We start from the raw sequence: 21,195 nt of genomic DNA, 5'->3' as shown, positions 1-21,195 counted from the left end.
ACTATTTAATAGGCACTATAAATAATAAAATATTTTGCTTGAACATTAGTAGCACTTATGTACTGTATAAACGGTAAAAGAACGACCAGTCTTAACAATAGTGACATTTTTATTATTTGTACAATAAAGACTTTGATACATTATTCAAAACAACTCTTAGATACCGAAAAATTCTGTACTCCAAAGCCGAAAATGGCTCCAATATTCGCGGAACAGCATTGGACTTTCTTCTCCTTTTTATGCATGTTTTAGTTATTTAAAATTTTTTAACTAAAGTTTATTTGAAATATGTACATATAGCATCTGCAAAATGCATTCTAGACACAGAATTATAAGTCAATTACATATTTGCAGTAATACAGAAAAAAATCGGAAGGAGGAAACTTGCATGTGCAAATAAATGATATGATAAATTGTCACTAATTCCTGTTATGAACTAAATTGAAATAGTTTCTTCTAGATATAATTACTGTTTGCACAAAAATGAAAACGGCATTCAAGTTCAGTAAGTCTTAATACTGCAGAAAGCTTTAAGTACATTCACAATCTATTGGAATAATTTAAATGTCTCCATTCATAGTTATTTACATCAATACTGCAATTAGACTGAATAGTACCATATATTACCTTTTATATTCCATAGGTCTTTAAACACATACAAAAAAATGACCATTTGTATATTCATATACATATATATGTTTATGACACAAATTCACAATTACTTTAGAAAGAATTGTACATATTTGTTCCAGTATTTCCTTTCCGTACACACTAGCTCTCTTTTCGTACATTGTTTTGTATTTATAAAATTTAATAATTTGAGCATAGCTAATTATATCAATATATTAGAAACCATTATCTGAAAACACGTAGTAAAAATAATCATTATCAAATGTTCTTTCACAATAGTATTTGAACAATTATTTGCATCATCCATAATAATCTTTTAATAGTCAACAATCTTTCTCACGGGCTAAAAGTAGTGGGTGTTGTGTTGGGGCCTCTCCTGCAAATGCTACATTTAAGCAACATTTTATACATGCCCAAGATTTTTTTTTTTTTGGAATACTGTATGGCACTGTTTCACAAAATTGACTTGTAAAATAATGGATATGTATGTTGCCAAAACACAAAACCCCTAATAAAATAAGTTTAAAGGAAAAGCATGCGCTCATCAGGACGTACAGTACATGTGTTTACTGTATCAGTCAGTTTTTATAAGAAATTCCCTTTATTTCTTCATAAATAATGAAAAATAAATAAATCTTAAGCAACAAAGACAACAGCATGATTTGCTTCCCATTAAAACTCTCAGTACATTGGATTATTTGAAAAAACTATGGGTTGCCAAAAGCCACACACATTTGTCCTGGCAGCAAACAAAATGTTGGAATAACATAGCAATGTACATTCACATTATTTAATAAAAAAATGAATAAGACCCTGTCTGATCTTGGAAAATGAAAATGTCTACATTAACCAATAGAGGGTGCTGCAGGAAAAGCAAAATAAAATAATAATAAAAGAAACTGAATATTGCTTGGGGTTCTGTCATTTGATTTGTGCAAATCCAGAATCTTTACATGTATCAAGTTATAAAGGGGAGATTTTGGTTTTCCCTAAATCATCTGAAGAATAAAATTACATCTCTTCTAAATCTTATAAAAACTTGGATTATATAAGAAAATCATCAGTGTTTTCTTCATTCACATTATACGCTCTAATCACATTTGAGTTGTAAATCATGTATATATTTACACAAGGCATTTACAAAGTTGAGGCAGTGTTATGGTGGGTAAATGTCCTTAAAGCAGATGTGCTTTCATGCTCAAAAGATTCAACTGAAAAGCTGCTAGGAAAAATAGGTACAAAATAATACGCCATATAAATAAGCAGGAAAATGCACCCACTTACAGCCACAGGCTGAGATAAAGAATATCAACGACATCAACGAAAGATTTAAACCGATGTATGGTCGTGTGTATAATGTATAAGCAATATGTGACGTTATTAGATATGTCCTCTATTATACATTTGGCACTGGAAATTGCCATTGGTCCAGCAATTGGCAAAATTGTTCCTAGATAAAAAGAAGATTTACAAGTTCCTGTGTTCGATCTGGGCGAGAAGTCTATAAAAATATTTATGTTGTGCTCTCCCTTAAGATTACCATGTCCACAGTTTTCGGGAAATTCTTCAGAAGAGACACAGCGGTTTCATGCTCCATGTGTAAGAAACTATGTCCATTGGCCTGCAATGCAAGAATGAAGCACATGGTAAACAAAGTGAACTGGGAAAGAGAGGGTTGGGCACAGCGGCACAGGATGGCTGGGTACGGGCCTAGCTCAAGGAGGATTAAGAGATATTCACTGTGAGGAAGAGAGGGGGGGAAGTGATGCACACGAGTGGAGGAGACGGAGATCATGCTGTAAAAGAGAGAAGGTGGAAAGAAGATGGTCTTTAGAAACATTCTTCCTTAGTTTACACTGGATCTGTGGAAAAAGAGCAACCCGCTTTCCGCAGGCTATACAAGCAGGAGAAGATTCTGACGGCATACACTGACAGCAACGCAAAACCAAAGACGGCCTGATAAACATTGCTTTCTTTAATCTTATAATGCTATGTATAGGCACATATAGTAAGCTGGGATACTGTTTCGTGTTCACTGGGCACAGTAGAAATGCGAGCAATGATTTAATGAACATATTAGTGGAGAATATTATGAGGTAAGCTCAGAAAAAAAATTTGGGGGTTAGATAATTAAAGCAGATTCTTTTAGTGAGAATTCAGTTTTAGTATACTGGAATAGACCAGGTTTGATCTCTTAAATTAATGACAAACTGAGATAGTAGGTATTTTTACAATTTACATCCATTGTACACTGTTAGAAAAAAATGGTAAAAAAGTGGTCCCAAGTTGTCACTGGGGCAGTACCCTTTAAAAAGGCCTTAATATGTACCATTTCGGTACAGATATGTGTACATTTGGATAATGATATGACCTATTTAGGTCCAAAGGTTTTCTTTTTTAATAACCCTAATGTGTTGTTGGGGATGTTTTCATCCACTAGAGGTTTTTTTTACTCTTAATTTGGCCACAACTTTCTGTTTTAGCAAATTAAATAATTTTTGGTGACATATATACATATATTTTAAGAAAATGAAAATTTTCAGAAACTCAACGATATACCGTGGGCAAATTTACTACCCTTTCGTGTTGTTAGTGGATGAAAACATCCACTAAATTCAACTATTAAAAAAAATGTATCAGATGAACATTCCAATTTTTTTTTCATAAATCTGCCAATCAACCTCAAAACTAATCAAAACTCCCAAATCTTCACAAAAAAATTCCATGATTTCAACTCTCCAACTGCCAAGCTCACAAGTGGTGTCACTGATTTGGGGAAAACCACACACATAATGACCGAATTTTCAATATAATACGTGATTGTAAACTGGATTTTTGTTGACCTTTCTCACTGTCTTGGACATATCAAAGACTGGCAAAAACATTGGCCTCCAAGCACTTCCAGTTTTTGTGTAGCATCAGTTTTAATTTTTTTCTCCCTTATTTATTGTTAGTGGCTGACCCCGGCCCACCGACCTCCACCACAACCACATCTTTTGACTGCAGAGCTATGACTCCTCCCCATCATGCATTTTTGAATATTGGTGTTTTTTCCTTTTGCTAAGAGGTCAAAATAGTCATTTTTACTGTTGATCACCATGTGGCACTATTAACCCTTTAGTAGACCTACGCAAAAACAAAGCCCAATCTCTGGCTTGTACATTGAGCTATATGGAGCATAACGGCATAATAAAAGCATATTATTGTGTGTGTGTGTGTGCGCGTGCGTGTGTGTGTGTGTGTATGTGTGTGTGTGTGTGTGTGTTATTGAGTTCTGTGTTTAGTTTATTTTAAGTTGTTTTTGTGTTCATAATAGATGATGTTCAGAAATCTAATGCAGAGAAGATTTTTACAGAAAATCTTTTTTTCACGCACACACACACACACACACACACACACACAAATATGCTTTTATTATGGAGTTATACTCCATAAAACACAACACACAATCCAGAAACCAAGCTCAGCCCCTGCACAGGGCCACCAAAGGGCCAATAGTACCACATGGTGATCAACAGTAAAAATGACAAATTTGACCCCCCAGCAAAAGGAAAAAACACCAACACTCAAACATGCATGGCAAAAATGTGTCATAACTCTGCAATCAAAAAATGTGGCCACAATGGAAGTCAATGGGGCAAAAACAGCCACTAACAATAAATGAGGGAGAAAAAAAATAAAAACTGATGCTACACAAAAACTAAAAATGCTTCAAAGCCAATGTTTTTACCAATCTTTGACATGCCCAAGACTGTGAAAAAGGTTAAAAAAAATCCATGCTACAATCACTTTTTATATAAAAAAATCGTTTTCCCCAAATCAGTGACACCAGTTATAAACTTGGCAATTAAAGAGTTAAAATCATGGAATCTTTGCGAAAATTTTGTAGTTTTGATCAGTACTAAAGTTGATTAACAGATTTATGTAAACAAATTGAAAAAATATTCATTTGACACACTTTTATAGCCATTGAATTTAGTGGATGAACAACACGAAAGGAAGTAAACTTGAACAATGCACGAGGGTTAAAAGGGTACTGTCCCAGTGACAGTCTGGGAAAATTTTTGACCATTTTTTTCTGGCAGTGGATAGTCTTATCAGTCATAATTTCAAAGACAATCATTAAATTCCATCGTTTCATGCTATTTCAAATATTTTAAGACCATTTCTAAAAAAAACACATATTTTAGCTTGAACAGTTTTTATCAGAAAGGACTATAATGCATGTCAAATTTGGACAAACATAACAACAGACGTCCATGCTCATTTCTTTGAAACACACACATACACACACACACACTGGATACTAAATGCCACATGCAAAGCCCTTCACTGGCAGTGTGGCCAAGGATGCATTGTTGCAACTCATGGGACAACGTGATGGAGTACAATGTTACCTTCAGAATTTTGTCCCCTGGTCGAAGAACGTTGTAGGCAGGTCCATCAGGCTGTACCCTAGTAACAAAGATACCCTATAAGTCAAAAGTGATATGAGGTTAGGAACCACATGGTAACTATGGTTTAGAATCTTTGCCTTTTAATTTGGATTTATTTTTTAAATAAAAAATACAACATTAAATAGATACCGTATTTCTTATAAAAATAAAAGAATGCACAGGTTAAGGATACTAAATGGAAATTGCTATTTTGTCATCAAGGGTGATAAAAGCATTTTGAAAGGATTTCTTAAAATACAGTTAATGCAAATTATTAGTCGTTCTGTGCTTGTTTTAAGGCAGAGATTATAAAGCATAAATAGATCAATTACATGTGGGACCCATCAATATGCGCCACGTTGAATCTCATTATTGGCGCCACATACAGTATTGAGTCCACCAAACTGTACATCTTTTCTACAGAGCTCACAGGGAATCAGCTTGTTAGAAGATCCCCAAAACAACACACAACACAAGCAATCTTTAAACTACAGTATGTACGAAAAACTCTGCTTTTTTCATGCAATGTGAGACATTTTCTATCTAAATGCAATTTACTAATAAAACATTTAGCTAACAGATAAAGAATGTGATGAAAATGGGCAACATTTTAGACCAAACACTGATATTTGAATATCATGAAATGTTGCCAAGACATGAAAAGGTTAAAAGGTAATGCAGTCAGCTGGTGTGTGAGGTTGTGCATTGCAGTAGTGCATGTTTCCATGGAAACTCTTCCATGGAGACACACTTTAATAAATGAAGAGAGATTTTGCTTTGAATTGCTCTACAGTATAAAGAGCGATTATTTAAGTAAAATTTCTGGGAATTAAGTGCTGATACTAGCATATTAATGTACATAAAGTCCTTTGAAACGGATTACACATGAGAAAGAAATGGTCTTACCATGTCCGAGGGCTTGAAGGGGTTCCCTTGCCCACTGATACCCCCTGAGATACTGAAACCAAGGCCAGGGTTCTTCTCAATTCTCACACAGAGCTATCAACAACCACAAACATAATTCAGAAGTCAAAATAACAGAAGAATTTAGAACCAATAACAATATAAATTTTAAAGATTTCAAGTCAAGACATTATCAAATGACAGCTTACAAGACAGCATTACTCAAGAATATTCAGCTTTCAAAATATATATATATATATATATAAAAAAGTCTTAGTGACTACTACTACTCTATTTTAGCCGGATCTCACGGGAATTCACAAGTATTTTACAAAACGGCTAATTCGTACTTTTAGAAAAAAACATTAAAGCGTTACTTCGGCCAAAAATGAAAATTACCACATGATTAACTCACCCTGAAGCCATCCAAAATACTTGTGTCCATTATTTTTCAGACAAACACATTTTTTTGTTATTTTAGAAAATGCCCTAGCTCTTCCAAGCTTTATAAATATTATTTCTATACAAAATCGCATCGATTACCTCAGAAGGCCTGTATTTATCCCCCTGGAGCTGTTTGGATTACTTTTGTGAAGGATGGATGCACTTTCTTTGGAAAGAAGTGGACCCTATTCTTACTGTTATAAAGCTTGGAAGAGCTAGGACATTTTCTAAAATAACTGAAAAATGATGTATCTCGGATGAGTAAATCATGTGGTAATTTTCATTTTTGGCTGAACTATCCCTTTAATGAAACCTAACCACACCTTTAAAATGAATGGCACTGGGGCAGATCATGCTACAATGTTTGAATTACATCATACAAATTTATATGAATAAGGCACCTTGTAAAATAGTTACAAACAGCCATCCCTACTGAAAAGACCAGCGAAAACCAGCCTGGTTGGCTGGTTTTAGCTGGTCTCCCAGCCTGGTTTTAGCTGGTTAAGCTTGTGTACGAGGTTGGTTGTAGAGGGGTTTTGCTCAGGTAGGAAGACCAGCCGACACATCAGCTTAAATGAGCTTGACCAGGCTGGAAGCTTGACCAGCTTGTTCCTCCAAGCCTGGCAAAGCTGAGGCCTCATTTATAAAATGCTGCGTAAAAACCATCCTACATTTGATCTTAAGATCATTTAACAAAAATGCGTACGTGTGATTTATAAACCGAACGTATGCGCAGAAAACGCGCGTACCCATTTCAACTCTATAAATCGCAAATGAACTTGTGCGCGCAGCCGAGCAGTTTCAGATGTCCGCCTTTAAACGATGCGTAATTAATGTCAGACATATAAAAGAGCGCTTGTCAATGTTCAAACCCAATTTCAAACAGCAAGAATGGCTTATTTTGCAAAAACCTGCAGCAATCAGACAAGCAAAAGTTTGTACGTCTGCTCAGACCCTGACGGGACGCTAAGCACTTTTCCACGTCAAAGACAGTTTTTATAAATATGGACTTTGCCGTGGATTTTTGCCTACGCACACTTTACGATCAAATCTGTGCATACGCACGCTTTATAAATGAGGCCCCTGGTGTAACTAGCTAAAAAATTGCTAAAACCAGCACTGCTACACCAGCTAAAAACCAACCAACCAGCTAAGGGTTTAAAATGGGTTGTGTATTTACATGCTAAATTGTGCTAACACTTTTTTGGTCTAACAATATTTAATTCTATAAAAGATAGTTCACCCAAAAATGATGTTAGGAAGTTCAGTCGCTATATTCATTTTTATTGTATGGATTAAAGAGCAGCATCAGCAATCTTTAAAAAATTATGTTTCCTAGTCATTTAGTCAGTCAGTCATACAGGGTTTGAGTAACATGAGGTAAGTAAATCGTGATTAAAATCACATAGCATGATAGTTAAGACCAGAGCCTCTAGAATAAGCCTTGAAGATTAGTAAAACAAAAGAGACATGTCAGGAAAAGAGAGTCTGTTTAAATTAAATCAAGTCAAGGGGTATGCTTAAAGCAAGTTTTGCTGCTTTTGTGGGAAACAGATTATGATTTAATGAACTGACAGCCTGTTTGCTAATTGTCAACATGTTTCCATTAAATAAACATTTTGGAGCATACTTTGAGTTAACTAAAAATTATACTTTTTTTTGTTGCAACAAGTAGGCCAGAGTATATAGCCCTAATCTTTAATTTAATCGGTACCTGCAAACAGTGACTGAACTGTAGTAATTAAAGTTAACTGTTACATTTTCCCCAATAAAACAAACAAGTTTGTCATACTCATATATTTAAGACATGCTGTATACAAGTTCACATGACCAGCTTCCCCCCTCTGTCATTTTTTTTATCTGTTTCTATACTGATTTCAGATTATGGTATGCTATACCAGCCTGGTCTCACTATTAATATGTAGTAATAATAAGTAACTTTTAAAAACACGAAACGTAACATTATTATGGTTTTACAGCTACAAAACGTTAAAGGCATAGTTCAGGGATAGTCCAAAAATGAAAATAATGTCATTAATGAATCACCCTCATGTTGTTCCAAACTCGTAAGACCTCTGTTAATCTTTGGAAACGCAGTTTAAGATGTTTTTATTTAGTCCTCCATTAAAAATCTATGTATGGTATACTGTCCATGTCCAGAAAGGTAACAAAAACATCATCAAAGTAGTCCATGTGACATCAGTGGGTCAGTTTGATTTGTTGAGGCATCGAAAATACATTTTGGTCCAAAAATTACAACTTTATTCAGCATTGTCTTCTGTCCCGCGTCTGTTGCGAATGCGCATGCACAGTGACGCTGCTGACTTACGACGTTGCTGATGTACGACAATGCTGACGTGTTATCCTCAGACATGTTTGCAAAGCTTTTTTCCAACTTTCAGTGTAGTTTTCATTTTTGGGTGAACTATCCCATTAAACATTTACAAGTCTTTAATACCATTAAGATTGCTGTATAATAGGGTGACCATACGTGCCATTCTTCCCGGACGCATCCTGGCCAGGATTTCGGTGCGTCTTCCGGAAGTCGTATTTGTTGACCACATATACAATTCATTTAAAAACATAAGACATACAATCATAGTTTCATTCTTACCTTAAAATGTAACGGTTGTTTTTCGGTAATAATAATAATAATCCTCTATGACGTATGCGGTCAACAAATACGACTTCCGGAAGACGCACCCGACAACCTGGACAAGACGCGTCTGGGAAGAATGGCACGTATGGTCACCCTACTGTATAACTTCCCTTTAACCATTTTATCGATATGTTACCACCCAACCCAGTATCACGAAATTACGTACCTATAGTCACGTAATTTTGTAAGTCTTTTCCATGACACTGACACGTTTTTCCGCCTTTTTGCGTGAACACATCACGTATTTCTGTTTACGTGTCACTGTCACGTATTTGTTACTCAACTGTTTTGTCCTATTTTCTTACCATTATTGCTTCGGTTTAGGGTTAGATTTACATAAAAATGAGATCCTTACCAAAACCCAACTCTAACCCTAATGCAAGGCGACAATGGTTTAAAAATAATAAAATATAAAAAATAAATCATGAAAAAATGTTAAAACCAATACTTAAAGTGACATCCTAATGCAAACCCCAAATCTAACCCTAAACCGAAGCGTCAATGGTTTGAAAATAGGACAAAATAGTTAAGTAACAAATACGTGAAAACACTGGAAAACGGAAACACTGACACGTGACTATAGGTACATAATTTCGTGATACAGGGTTGTACCACCCTAACCCAAACCTTACTCTAAACTCAAACCCTTTTTTATACAACAAACATTGTAAAAATACGTAATGTACAGATATATGTAGGAAATTTTAGTAACCATAGTAACAATATAGCATTTAAATATATTTTAAGTCGCTAATACAGTCCAACCCCTAAACAGGCGCGGAGCTATGGGCGGGCCTGGGCGGGCCTGGGCCCGCCCAGATTGAGAGCTGGCCCGCCCAATCAGAAATGTAAAAAATACTACTCTGTATAGTTAGACATATATACTACTTTATGTGGTGTAATTTATCTATTGCATGTTATGTTAAAAACAGTAAAATTATAAGTAAGCCTGATAACTATTTAAAAACTATTAAAGCAGTTGAATGTTGCGTTATAATGAAATATTCCCGAGCAGCTTTCAGCCATGATCACTTTGAGAACTTTTTTTGCAAGCAAGTAGAAAACGTATTTTGAATAACAACACGTTATAAATATGTGCTGCGCGCTTTCCTCTCAATAACATAAACACACAACAAATATGACAGCCGGGTAAAAAATAGAAAGAAAACATCTGATCATAGTGATGTTGTTTGATATAGCGATATAGCAGCACTATAAGTCACGCCACGTTTATTGCTACACTTTATACAATATAGCCTATTGCTTTTAAACAACAAATAGCCTATCATAACAACCTATAAGCCTACTGTGTAATTGAGACATTAATTTAAGAAATGCATTAAAGCAGAAAGACGTAGGCTGCGGAAATATAGTGGGTTCACTTCAATCCACACCACAGACGTTCTTGGTTTGCTTCTTATTTATTAAATCGAGGCAATTGTTTGATCAAACATTGATTAATATTAAGATACAATTTATACAAAACGAAATTCACTTTAAAGAAAGTCTTTCTACAAAACAAACCTCGCAAAATCGCTTGCCCTACGTCCATTACGGGCTATGGCGAATTCCTGTTGGGCTAAAAAAAATGATGCGCCTTGGCCGTCGGGCGGAGGAAAAAATATTGTAATGTGTTTGCATTCTCTCAGATTTAGTTAGGTAATTATGTTGTATGTAATTCGGCGTCATCTTGTTAGCCATTACTATCATCACTAACAAGTGAAACTGTCAGAAAATGAAGTGAAAGCATTAAATCCATTATTCCTTTCGTTCACGTCTGATATGCGCGCTCCTCGGCTCCGCTCTTCACGAGTAGGCTTGCTCTTGTGCTCATCAAAAAGTATATTAAATGTTTTAAATATACACAAATCCAAGGCACTCGAGTGAGAAAAATATTAAAAAGCCTTTAATACACTGGGCTACATACAAAATTAAAAGGTAGATCTACGCGTTTCGGCTTACGCCTTCATCAGGATACACGGCGTAAGCCGAAACGCGTAGATCTACCTTTTAATTTTGTATGTAGCCCAGTGTATTAAAGGCTTTTTAATATTTTTCTCACTCGAGTGCCTTGGATTTGTGTATATTTAGTATATTATTGCCTCTTAACGTCCAAAGAGCACCAGTGTTTGTTACAAAGAAGACCAGTGTAGCACGCTCTGCTATTTCTCATATATATTAAATGTTTATTTATTTGTCATTTCGTTTAACCCCAGAGTCTAACATTATTCTAGCAATTCCCTTTTTCTTTCTTTATTTAGTAAGTTAACTTAAATATGTGAGAACGAAAATATATTTTTAGTGATTTGCATGGAGAATATGATGTTAGAAGCTTCATTTTAAGCATTTAGTAGCCGTATTTATTTAAACACTTTAATAGGTTATTTAAAAAAGTATACGTTTTTTTTTGGGTTCATTTATATTTCCTGTCACTGTGTGCATGTTCTTTTTTGTAGGCTATGAGAGCCCAATATTTTTTTTACCAAAAAGGCTTAATAAATGTCACGTTGCATTACAATTTAAAGTATCAATAATGTAAAAAATGTGACGTGCAGTTCGGGTGTGTGTGTGTATGCTGTTTAAATTAGTGTTCTAAAGTTTTGACGAATTTTATAGACTTGTTATAGTTTCTTATTCAAAAGTGACACCCATAGATTCAGGCCCACCCGGACTTAATCCATGCCCACCCATATGTCACGTTCTGCATCCGCCACTGCCCCTAAACCTACCCAAAATACTTTATTAAAATCATGTACTATTAGAATTAAAAAGCATAACAGACTAGTGTAATCACAATAGTTTATTTATTGCCAAATTTCAAAAGCAGTACCAAAAGTAGTTAAAATGATTATGTTCTGTAGCCACGGTCCTCTCTGAAGTATATAATGTAAGTTACAGAGAAGTTAATTCGAAAAGTACGAAAAAGTTCAACTTAAATACAGTAATCAATATCGCAAATCTGTGATGTAGCACGCCAATGAACATTTGATATTACTGCCATAAAGCAATGTGTCGTAAAGCTTCTTGAGGTGCAATATTTGAATTCAAATTCATAACAAACGCGAGATTTGACGTTAATGGTCCCTGACGAGAACTGGGATCAAGATCGCTGGATAAAGAGCAGAATTTGGATCTGTTCGTTGCACTTGTATGAATTTTCAACATATGGATTACAGCAAATTAATAAAATGAACATGTTTTGTAAATTTGTGTTCTATTTTGGTGTAATTATTGTTGCATTATGAGAAAACACATTTTGTGTGTCATAGCAAACAAACTAAATATTACAAAATGGTTAAATAATTACAGAAATGTTTTTAATTTTAATGTCTAAAGTGTAGTCTTGTTTAATATTACAGTATGTGAATTTTAAGTCTTGAACATTTCAAGTAAATGAGTAAACTGTCTTAAATAAATAAGTCAGTAAAATGTCATTAATATGAGTAAGAAACGCATGTGATTTTAATATTTATGAATAGGAATACGTACAAATCTGTATACAAAAATACACACGTATTCTCATGAAATCACGTTGGCTAAACAATATTAAGAACTATATACAATATATATATGGAAATTTAAAGGATTAGTCCATTTTCTTAAAAGAAAAGTCCAGATAATTTACTCACGACCATGTAATCCAAAATGTTGATGTCTTTCTTTGTTCAGTCGAGAAGAAATTATGTTTTTTGTTATATTTTAATGGACTTTAATAGAGCCCAACATTTAATACTTAACTCAACACATAACAGTTTTTTTCAACGGAGTTTCAAACGAGGCATAAGGGTCTTATCTAGTGAAACGATTGTCATTTTTGACAAGAAAAACAAAAAATATGCACTTTTAAACCACAACCTCCCGTCCAGATCCGGTCCAGCGCGACCTAACGTAAACGCGTAGTGACGTAGAAAGGTCACGTGTTACATATATAAAACGCACATTTGCGGACCATTTTAAACAATAAACTGACACAAAGACATTAATTAGTATCAGTTGACATACAACAACGTTGGAACGGTCCTCTTTCAAGACACTTGTAAACCTCTTGACGTCATGACGTATTGCGTGGGGTCAGCTGGCGCATCACGACCGGATCTAGACGAGAAGTTGTGGTTTAAAAGTGCATTTTTTTTTTGTCAGGGGTGACAATCGTTGGCTAGATGGGACCCTTGTGCATCGTTTGGGATCGTTTATAGTCCTTTGAAACTCAGTTGAAAAAAACTGTTACGTGTCGAGTTAAGTATTAAATGTTGGGCTCTATTAAAGTCCATTAAAATTAGAAAAATCCTGCAATGTTTTCCTCAAAAAACATAATTTCTTCTCGACTGAACGGAGAGAGACATCGGCATTTTGGATGACATGGTGGTGAGTAAATTATCTGGATTTTTCTTTTAAGAAAATGGACTAATCCTTTAATTTATGCTAGCCCTGCTCTGTCCATGGATGGCTGCGTATTATTATTATTATTTTAGGATGAGCTATTTTTTAAATCACAACCTTTCGAAATGCAAATCTAGTTAATATTTCAGGTCCATTTGTTTAGTGATATTCACTGCGGTTAAAACAGAGCACATTTATATTTCCTAACAATATTTTTTCAAATATAGGTCATCAAAAAAAACTTTCCAAAGATTTATTTTTTAATTTAACTCAAATAGATCAACAGTACCTGTTCTGGAAAGCCATCCATACTCTTCTGGCCTTTAGTCTGGATGAAGCAGCGGGCACTCTGTGGCCGTGGGCTGGTGGTGGTAATGGGCATGGGCAGGGGTGACTGGTACTGCTGGATGGACACCTTGTTGATGGCTCCTTCATACTGCTGGTCACGGCCTGTCCGGTGGGGTGGGGGTGCTGAGGATATCATCATAGCCTGTTGTTGATGGGGATTGTGAACACCAGCCTGTGGGCAAGATTTAGCATAATGTTATTTTTTTAAAGTACAGTTAATCTAGTTTCCATTCAAAGCCAAGCTAAGCTCCGGAAAATAATGCACTAGCTACACAGAACTGCTTATGGCAATTTGTTATATATTTCATTTTTAGAGCATTAGATAAGTCATGCTCTTATTTTCATTAGAAGCTAATTTTTCCACAATATTGAGCGATAACCTTTAGGCATTCACAGACTGATTGAGGTTGCTTAGGAGACCAAACAGGAACACAGTGTTGTGAAAATCAATCTCAACAGCAGGTAGTAATGTATCCTGGCATTTGAAAAAATTAACATGGCAATCATGATGCAAAATAGATGTCTAACCCACACAAAACAATTCGGCTTTTTACTTATGAACAGTTAATCCATAATTTTGCATTTTTTACATTACATGGGACCCAGTCTGTAAAACGCAGCTAAAGTCATTTTTGTGATTTACTTTTTAACACAGAGATCATTCTGGGAAAATATAATATCAAAACACAGTAATGAATGACTAAGTTCACATCAAAGATTGAAATCAAACTTTGATGCTTCAAAACAGTATTTCACAGGCAGGGTCACATACAGTATCTCACAAAATTGAGATGAACATGATATACATCTATTCGCACTTTTGTTGCCAGCTATTTTGGCATTAATGGCTGTATGTTAAGTTATTTCAGAGGACAGCATATCTATACTGCTATACAAGGAGCACATTGACTACTGTAAAATATATCAAAATTTAATTTCTATAGTATTGTCCATTTAGAAGAACTAAAATAGTTCCTGAAATGTGAAAGGTGTATTCATCACTTTTGTGAGAGTCTGTAAAATTACATTTCCAAGATGGCATGTAAATATAACTTTTTTTGCTCTTGCCCAGCTAAAGTTTAGTAAGTAGTCAACCAGGATGCTTTTTACCACTGATACAACCAAGCGTGCCGCACAAGCCCTGAAAAGTGAAGCCAACACGTCTCGATCGCCCCCCAGTGACTGGTCCCAGTATAGGTCATAAAGCCCGCCTCCCCCATGTTATTCAATGGGACTTGAGACCAACTAAAAAATGTAATTACACTTCAGTTATCTTTTTTCCGAAGCTGGTTTCTGTCATTTACTGTAGTTTTTATCATGCTGATGTAAATTAAAATGTTTGTTTTTAAAATAAGTTTGTTTTTAGTTATTTAATTATTAAAGGCTATTAAAACGGTGGTGTCACGTCATGATTAACTCTTTCACCGCCATTGACGAGATATCTCGTCAATTAAGAGAAAACGCTTCCCCGCCAATGACGAGATTTTCCGTCTTTCCACAATACCGCTATTATCCACCAGGTGGCGCCCTTCTGCAACTTTTTAAACCCGGAAGTATTGCCCTATGGCAAGCGGCTACATGTCCGTGTTTCTTTTAAAGATCGCTCTGAATGGGATCTCTATGAAAAGTCCGTCACAAAAATGTAATTATCTCTGCTTTTTGCTCAAAATGGGGTGTTTTTGCAGAAACCTACCCATATTCAAAAGCTGATTACAAAAGAACCACTGAAGGTAGGATGAAACGGGTTGTTTTGTTTGAAAGCAGAGGGTCTGTTCTTTCATTTGCTATATTGTATGTTAATATATTTAAAGAAAAACATTTTCTGGAAGGCATTAAACTTTGGTGAAAATCATGAAAAATGCTGGCGCTGGCTGGCAACTTTTTTAAAAAACGCTGGTGGTGAAAGAGTTAACAGCTGTGATATGCGCATTCTGCGAGGGCGGGTCTTGATTTCATGGCTTTACTTCCTGCTCACTACTGCGCAGGACTGGTCCGAAATCGCTACTGTGCAGACTCAAGACCCAAGATGTCAGCGCCATATCTGGACACTGACGGCTTCACTTTTCACCAATGGAAGAGAGCGAACAGGCGTCGTCCATCTTTTTTTAAAGTCTATGGATACAACTCAGCAAGGTCGTAAAGCAGGTTCAGGTTCACTTTATTTGTACCCATAGGTAGACTAGGTATGCAGTGTTACGAGTTCACAGATCTCCACATTTTACAGACATCACAAACATTATACAACGGTAACACTTTATTAGAAGGGGTGTTCAAAAGACTGACATGACACCTTAATAATCATGACATGACACGTGCCATGAACATGAAGGAGAGTTTATGCACATTTATGACAACTCTCATTAAGTGTCATTCGTTCAATTGTGTCATTTTTAATGCAAAGATGACATTGTTTGAGATGTTTTTGTTATGACAACTTGACATTACCAAGACAACATAACTGACCACTTTTTACCAGTGATACAAATTGAGTTTGTCATTAAAATGTCTTTAAGTGTTAATACTCTGTCAAATAGTTTTATAACAGCGTCATAAATATTTCTTTTACCCTAACTATGGTACAAATATCATTTGTCATTAAAATGTCATTAAGTGTGAATACACGGTCAAATAATTTTATAACAGCGTCATAAATATTTCTTTTAGCCCAACTATGGTACAAATATAATTATGTTGGCTTGACAAAGCCAACATACTGTTCTTCGATCTAAGCTTATTATTATTATTATTATTCTTCTTCTGTTCATACTTTTTACCAATTGTAACTCCTCCTAGAGCTTTCAAGCTACACCCACAAAACTTTACAAAACTTTTAAGACTGGTCCGTAGATAGGTGCTATGCCTTTTCTAACTGATGGGACCTACCGAATTCCTAAACGGGGCGCTCAAACACCCCAAATTTTCCATTGACTTAACATTGCGACAAACTTTGACGGGTCATAGCTGCAAGTGAAAAAATTTGTAGAAACTTGTGGTTTACCACATTTGAAGAGGCTGGCAGGCTCTGTAAGAACATACATCACACTGGGGTGTAAGTTTCACCCCTGGGGTGTAAGAGGCACCCAAATTTCCCCATTGACTTATAATGGGGCAGGAAACATGCCCATATAAGGGAATAAAAGCGTCCCAGATGGAATATCTTCACTTTAGAGTGTCGTAGAGATATGGGGGTGGGCTCATTTTACTCAGGCATCCAATCAGTCTCTGAGGATTCTTATCGAGGTATTAAGCCACGCCCCTAGCAACCAAAATGAGCACCCTAGCAACATAATAAACAAAGCCTTATATCTCTGGATCCGAAAATCATAGAGACATGGGGGTTGGGTCTTTGGGTCATGTTAGCCTTATGCTAGCTTCATGCTAAGTCATACTAGCTTCATGCTAGTTTCTTGCTAGCTTTATGCTAATTTCATAATAAATCTTGCTAACTTCAAGCTAAATCATGTTAGCATCATGCTAGCTTTATGTTAATTCATTTTAGCTTCATGCTAATTCATGTTAGCATCATGCTAGCTTCATGCTAATTCATGTTAGCATCATGCTAGCTTCATGCTAATTCATGTTAGCATCATGTTAGCTTCATGCTAATTCATGTTAGCATCATGCTAGCTTCATGCTAATTCATGTTAGCATCATGCTAGCTTCATGCTAATTCATGTTAACATCATGCTAGCTTCATGCTAATTCATGTTAACATCATTCTAGCTTCATGCTAATTCATGTTAGCATCGTGCTAGCTTCATGCTAATTCATGTTAGCATCATGCTAGCTTCATGCTAATTCATGTTAGCATCGTGCTAGCTTCATGCTAATTCATGTTAGCTTCATGCTAATTCATGTTAGCATCATGCTAGCTTCATGCTAATTCATGTTAGCATCATGCTAGCTTCATGCTAATTCATGTTAGCATCATGCTAATTCATGTTAACTTCATGCTAATTCATGTTAGCTTCATGCTAATTCATGTTAGCTTCATGCTAATTCATGTTAACTTCATGTTAATTCATGTTAGCTTCATGCTAATTCATGTTAGCATCATGCTAGCTTTATGTTGATTCATGTTAGCTTCATGCTAGCTTCATGCTAATTCATGTTAGCATCATGCTAGCTTCATGCTAATTCATGTTAGCATCATGCTAGCTTCATGCTAATTCATGTTAGCATCATGCTAGCTTCATGCTAATTCATGTTAGCATCATGCTAGCTTCATGCTAATTCATGTTAGCATCATGCTAGCTTCATGCTAATTCATGTTAGCATCATGCTAGCTTCATGCTAATTCATGTTAGCATCATGCTAGCTTCATGCTAATTCATGTTAGCATCATGCTAGCTTCATGCTAATTCATGTTAGCATCATGTTAATTCATGTTAACTTCATGCTAATTCATGTTAGCATCATGCTAATTCATGTTAACTTCATGCTAATTCATGTTAGCTTCATGCTAATTCATGTTGGCTTCATGCTAATTCATGTTAGCTTCATGCTCATTCATGTTAGCTTCATGCTAGCTTCATGCTAATTCATGTTAGCATCATGCTAGCTTCATGCTAATTCATGTTAACATCATGCTAGCTTCATGCTAATTCATGTTAACATCACTTTAGCTTCATGCTAATTCATGTTAGCATCATGCTAGCTTCATGCTAATTCATGTTAGCATCATGCTAGCTTCATGCTAATTCATGTTAGCATCATGCTAGCTTCATGCTAATTCATGTTAGCATCATGCTAATTCATGTTAGCTTCATACTAATTCATGTTAGCTTCATGCTAATTCATGTTAGCTTCATGCTCAATCATGTTAGCTTCATGTTAGCTTCATGCTAATTCATGTTAGCATCATGCTAGCTTCATGTTAATTCATGTTAGCATTATGCTAGCTTCATGATAATTCATGTTAGCATCATGTTTATTAATGTTAGCATCATGCTAGCTTCATGCTAATTCATGTTAGCATCATGCTAGCTTCATGCTAATTCATGTTAGCATCATGTTAGCTTCATGCTAATTCATGTTAGCATCATGCTAGCTTCATGCTAATTCATGTTAGCATCATGTTAGCTTCATGCTAATTCATGTTAGAATCATGTTAGCTTCATGCTAATTCATGTTAGCATCATGTTAGCTTCATGCTTATTCATGTTAACATCATGCTAGCTTCATGCTAATTCTTGTTAGCATCATGCTAGCTTCATGCTAATTCATGTTAACATCATGCTAAATCATGTTAACATGCTAACTTTTTGTTAAATCATGTTTATGGAAAGAGACTACTAAACTAAACTTGTTTTAAGTTTCTCTCAAACTTTTTTAAACGTTAAGGCCAGGCTTTGTCAAGCCAACATAAAGTTTGTCTTCAAACTTTTCTATCTAGTTTGTCATTAAAATGTCATTAAGTGTGAATACTCTGTCAAAAAGTTTTATAGCGTCATGAATATTCTTCATAATGTTTTTTTTTTTGCATTGGGAGATTATTTGACATAGTATTAACACTTACTGACATTTTAATGACAACTTCAATTTTTACCATTGTAGTTGAGGTCAAGAAAAATATTCATGTTATAAAACTATTTGACAGAGTATTAACACTTAATGACATTTAAATGACAGTTTAATGTAATGTTACCCCATAAAGCTAGGTCGTTTCTTAACTTTGATAATTCTTCTGCTATTTCATGTTTATGACAGATTTATGACAAGTTACGTTGTTTTGGTTTATTACAGTTGTCATAAACATGCATAAAATCTCATTCATGTTCATGACATGTGTCATGATTATGAAGGTGTAAAATGTTACCACATCCTTATTCAACTGTGATAGCAGCTGGCACAAAGCTGTTTTTATAGACAACCAACAGAACATATAGAACTGAATCAAAAAGTTAAACAAACATCTTAAAGATAATGATATTTGTGAAATAAAAGTCAGGAAGTGTTTCTGGACCAGTGTTGTTTACATCTTTTGAAATGATCTATACCGCTTACAATACAAGCAAGGCGGTAAATACATTTTACATTACATTACATTTTCAACTCATGTAGGCTCCCAAATATCCCCCCAGGTAATAAATACCATTTAACATTTGTAAATTAAGATTAAATTAAACAAAGGTTATATTTAAAATACAGCATTATAAAAGATGCAAGTTCTTACCATCTGTACACAATAATTTATTAATAAAAAAAATCAACACTATACCTTTTTGATGATATTCATGCTCTCTGGTGGCACGTCCCTTCGACCCAGTGAATATGGAGCCCATTGGCTACTTGGGGACACAACCTCTTGTCCATTATCTAAAATATTGCTCTGTTGTGAAGGTGTCTGAAAGGATATAGTGCTATCAGCAGTATTCAAAATAGTGGTGTAAAAATATATTGCATTGCACTTAAAGTTACGTCAAAACATCTTGTTTTTAATGAAGAAAATAATGTTTTCACTTTAACCATAATTATCTCACTACACTCTTAAAAAGAAATGTGCTTAAAAGGTTCTTCACAGAGATACCATACAGAAAAACCATATTTATTGCTAAAGTGGATCTAAAAGTTCTTTATAGAACTATTCAGCCAAAACTGGTTCTTCTATGGCATCGTGAAGCACTGAAGAGTGTAGTTTGTTCATTATTAGCTGTTCACATAAATCAAAGGACTGTTTTACAATATCTACCATTGGTTTTCACTTACTGGATTGTATTATATAAGAGAGACAGAAAGAAAGATGCTGCGGAGTAATTCATAATTTAAAGCATCTCTACTGTCTGATACAGATGGTTCTGTGATCTGAGGACAGAATAGGGCACAGACCGAACACAGACTGAGCACATGCAACACAAAACATCTAAATATGTTTACATCACAGTGATGGACAGTGTCTATAAGCTGGAATTTAGAATAGGTGATGTGTTAAACTGTTTGCAGTATTATATATCGGCAAAATATGTGTCAAAATCATTGTGTAACCATTATCTTAGAAGTTAAAGCAGAAGAATCCGCTCTTGGTCTCCAGGAAAAGAGCTTCAACAAAATAGGTTATTCTGAGTTTTACTTCTTCATGCTGAAACTGGGGCTGAAGTTGCTTCATACTCACATTTGGTAGAGGTAGCCACTGAGTTGTTTGGTTTTCATGCTTTGTGTTATTGTAAAAGTTTATTGTCATGCTTCTGCTGGCATGCGGTGCAGCATAGCCTCCAGAGTACAGCATGCCGAAGTTTACTGTGTTGTGCTTAAGGACAGCGCTCTGATTGGAAGGAAACAACCACATGATATGGGTGATCGGGAGCACCACACAGAAAAGTCAAAGGGTGTGGATGTGGCTGAGGGGTGAACACTGAACTGCCACACACACACAAACACACTGCTGTAACAAAGTGA

General features: G+C 35.3%; 1 protein-coding gene across 11 annotated transcripts in view; it reads right to left on the bottom strand.

Moving 5' to 3' along the window:
• Positions 1–91: 91 nt before the first annotated feature.
• The window catches only part of lrrc7 (leucine rich repeat containing 7), a 163,904-nt gene continuing 142,800 nt past the window's right edge, over positions 92–21,195 (bottom strand). For 6 of the 11 annotated variants that reach the window (XM_055212778.2, XM_055212775.2, XM_055212776.2 and 3 more), the window contains 6 exons: positions 20,912–21,061; positions 20,021–20,146; positions 13,742–13,972; positions 5,973–6,065; positions 5,028–5,102; positions 92–2,251 (listed from right to left, as the gene is read on the bottom strand). In XM_055212778.2, coding sequence (XP_055068753.1) covers positions 2,144–2,251; positions 5,028–5,102; positions 5,973–6,065; positions 13,742–13,972; positions 20,021–20,146; positions 20,912–21,061 — 783 coding nt within the window. In that variant the 3' untranslated portion in view covers positions 92–2,143. Of the gene's footprint in view, positions 2,427–5,027; positions 5,103–5,972; positions 6,066–13,741; positions 13,973–20,020; positions 20,147–20,911; positions 21,062–21,195 lie in introns of all 11 variants that reach the window. The other 5 variants (XM_055212782.2, XM_055212786.2, XM_055212779.2 and 2 more) reach the window with 4 other exon arrangements.

Source organism: Misgurnus anguillicaudatus, chromosome 8 (genome assembly GCF_027580225.2).
Source record: "Misgurnus anguillicaudatus chromosome 8, ASM2758022v2, whole genome shotgun sequence".
Taxonomy (NCBI): domain Eukaryota; kingdom Metazoa; phylum Chordata; class Actinopteri; order Cypriniformes; family Cobitidae; genus Misgurnus; species Misgurnus anguillicaudatus.
This window is presented reverse-complemented; position numbering and strand designations above follow the sequence as displayed.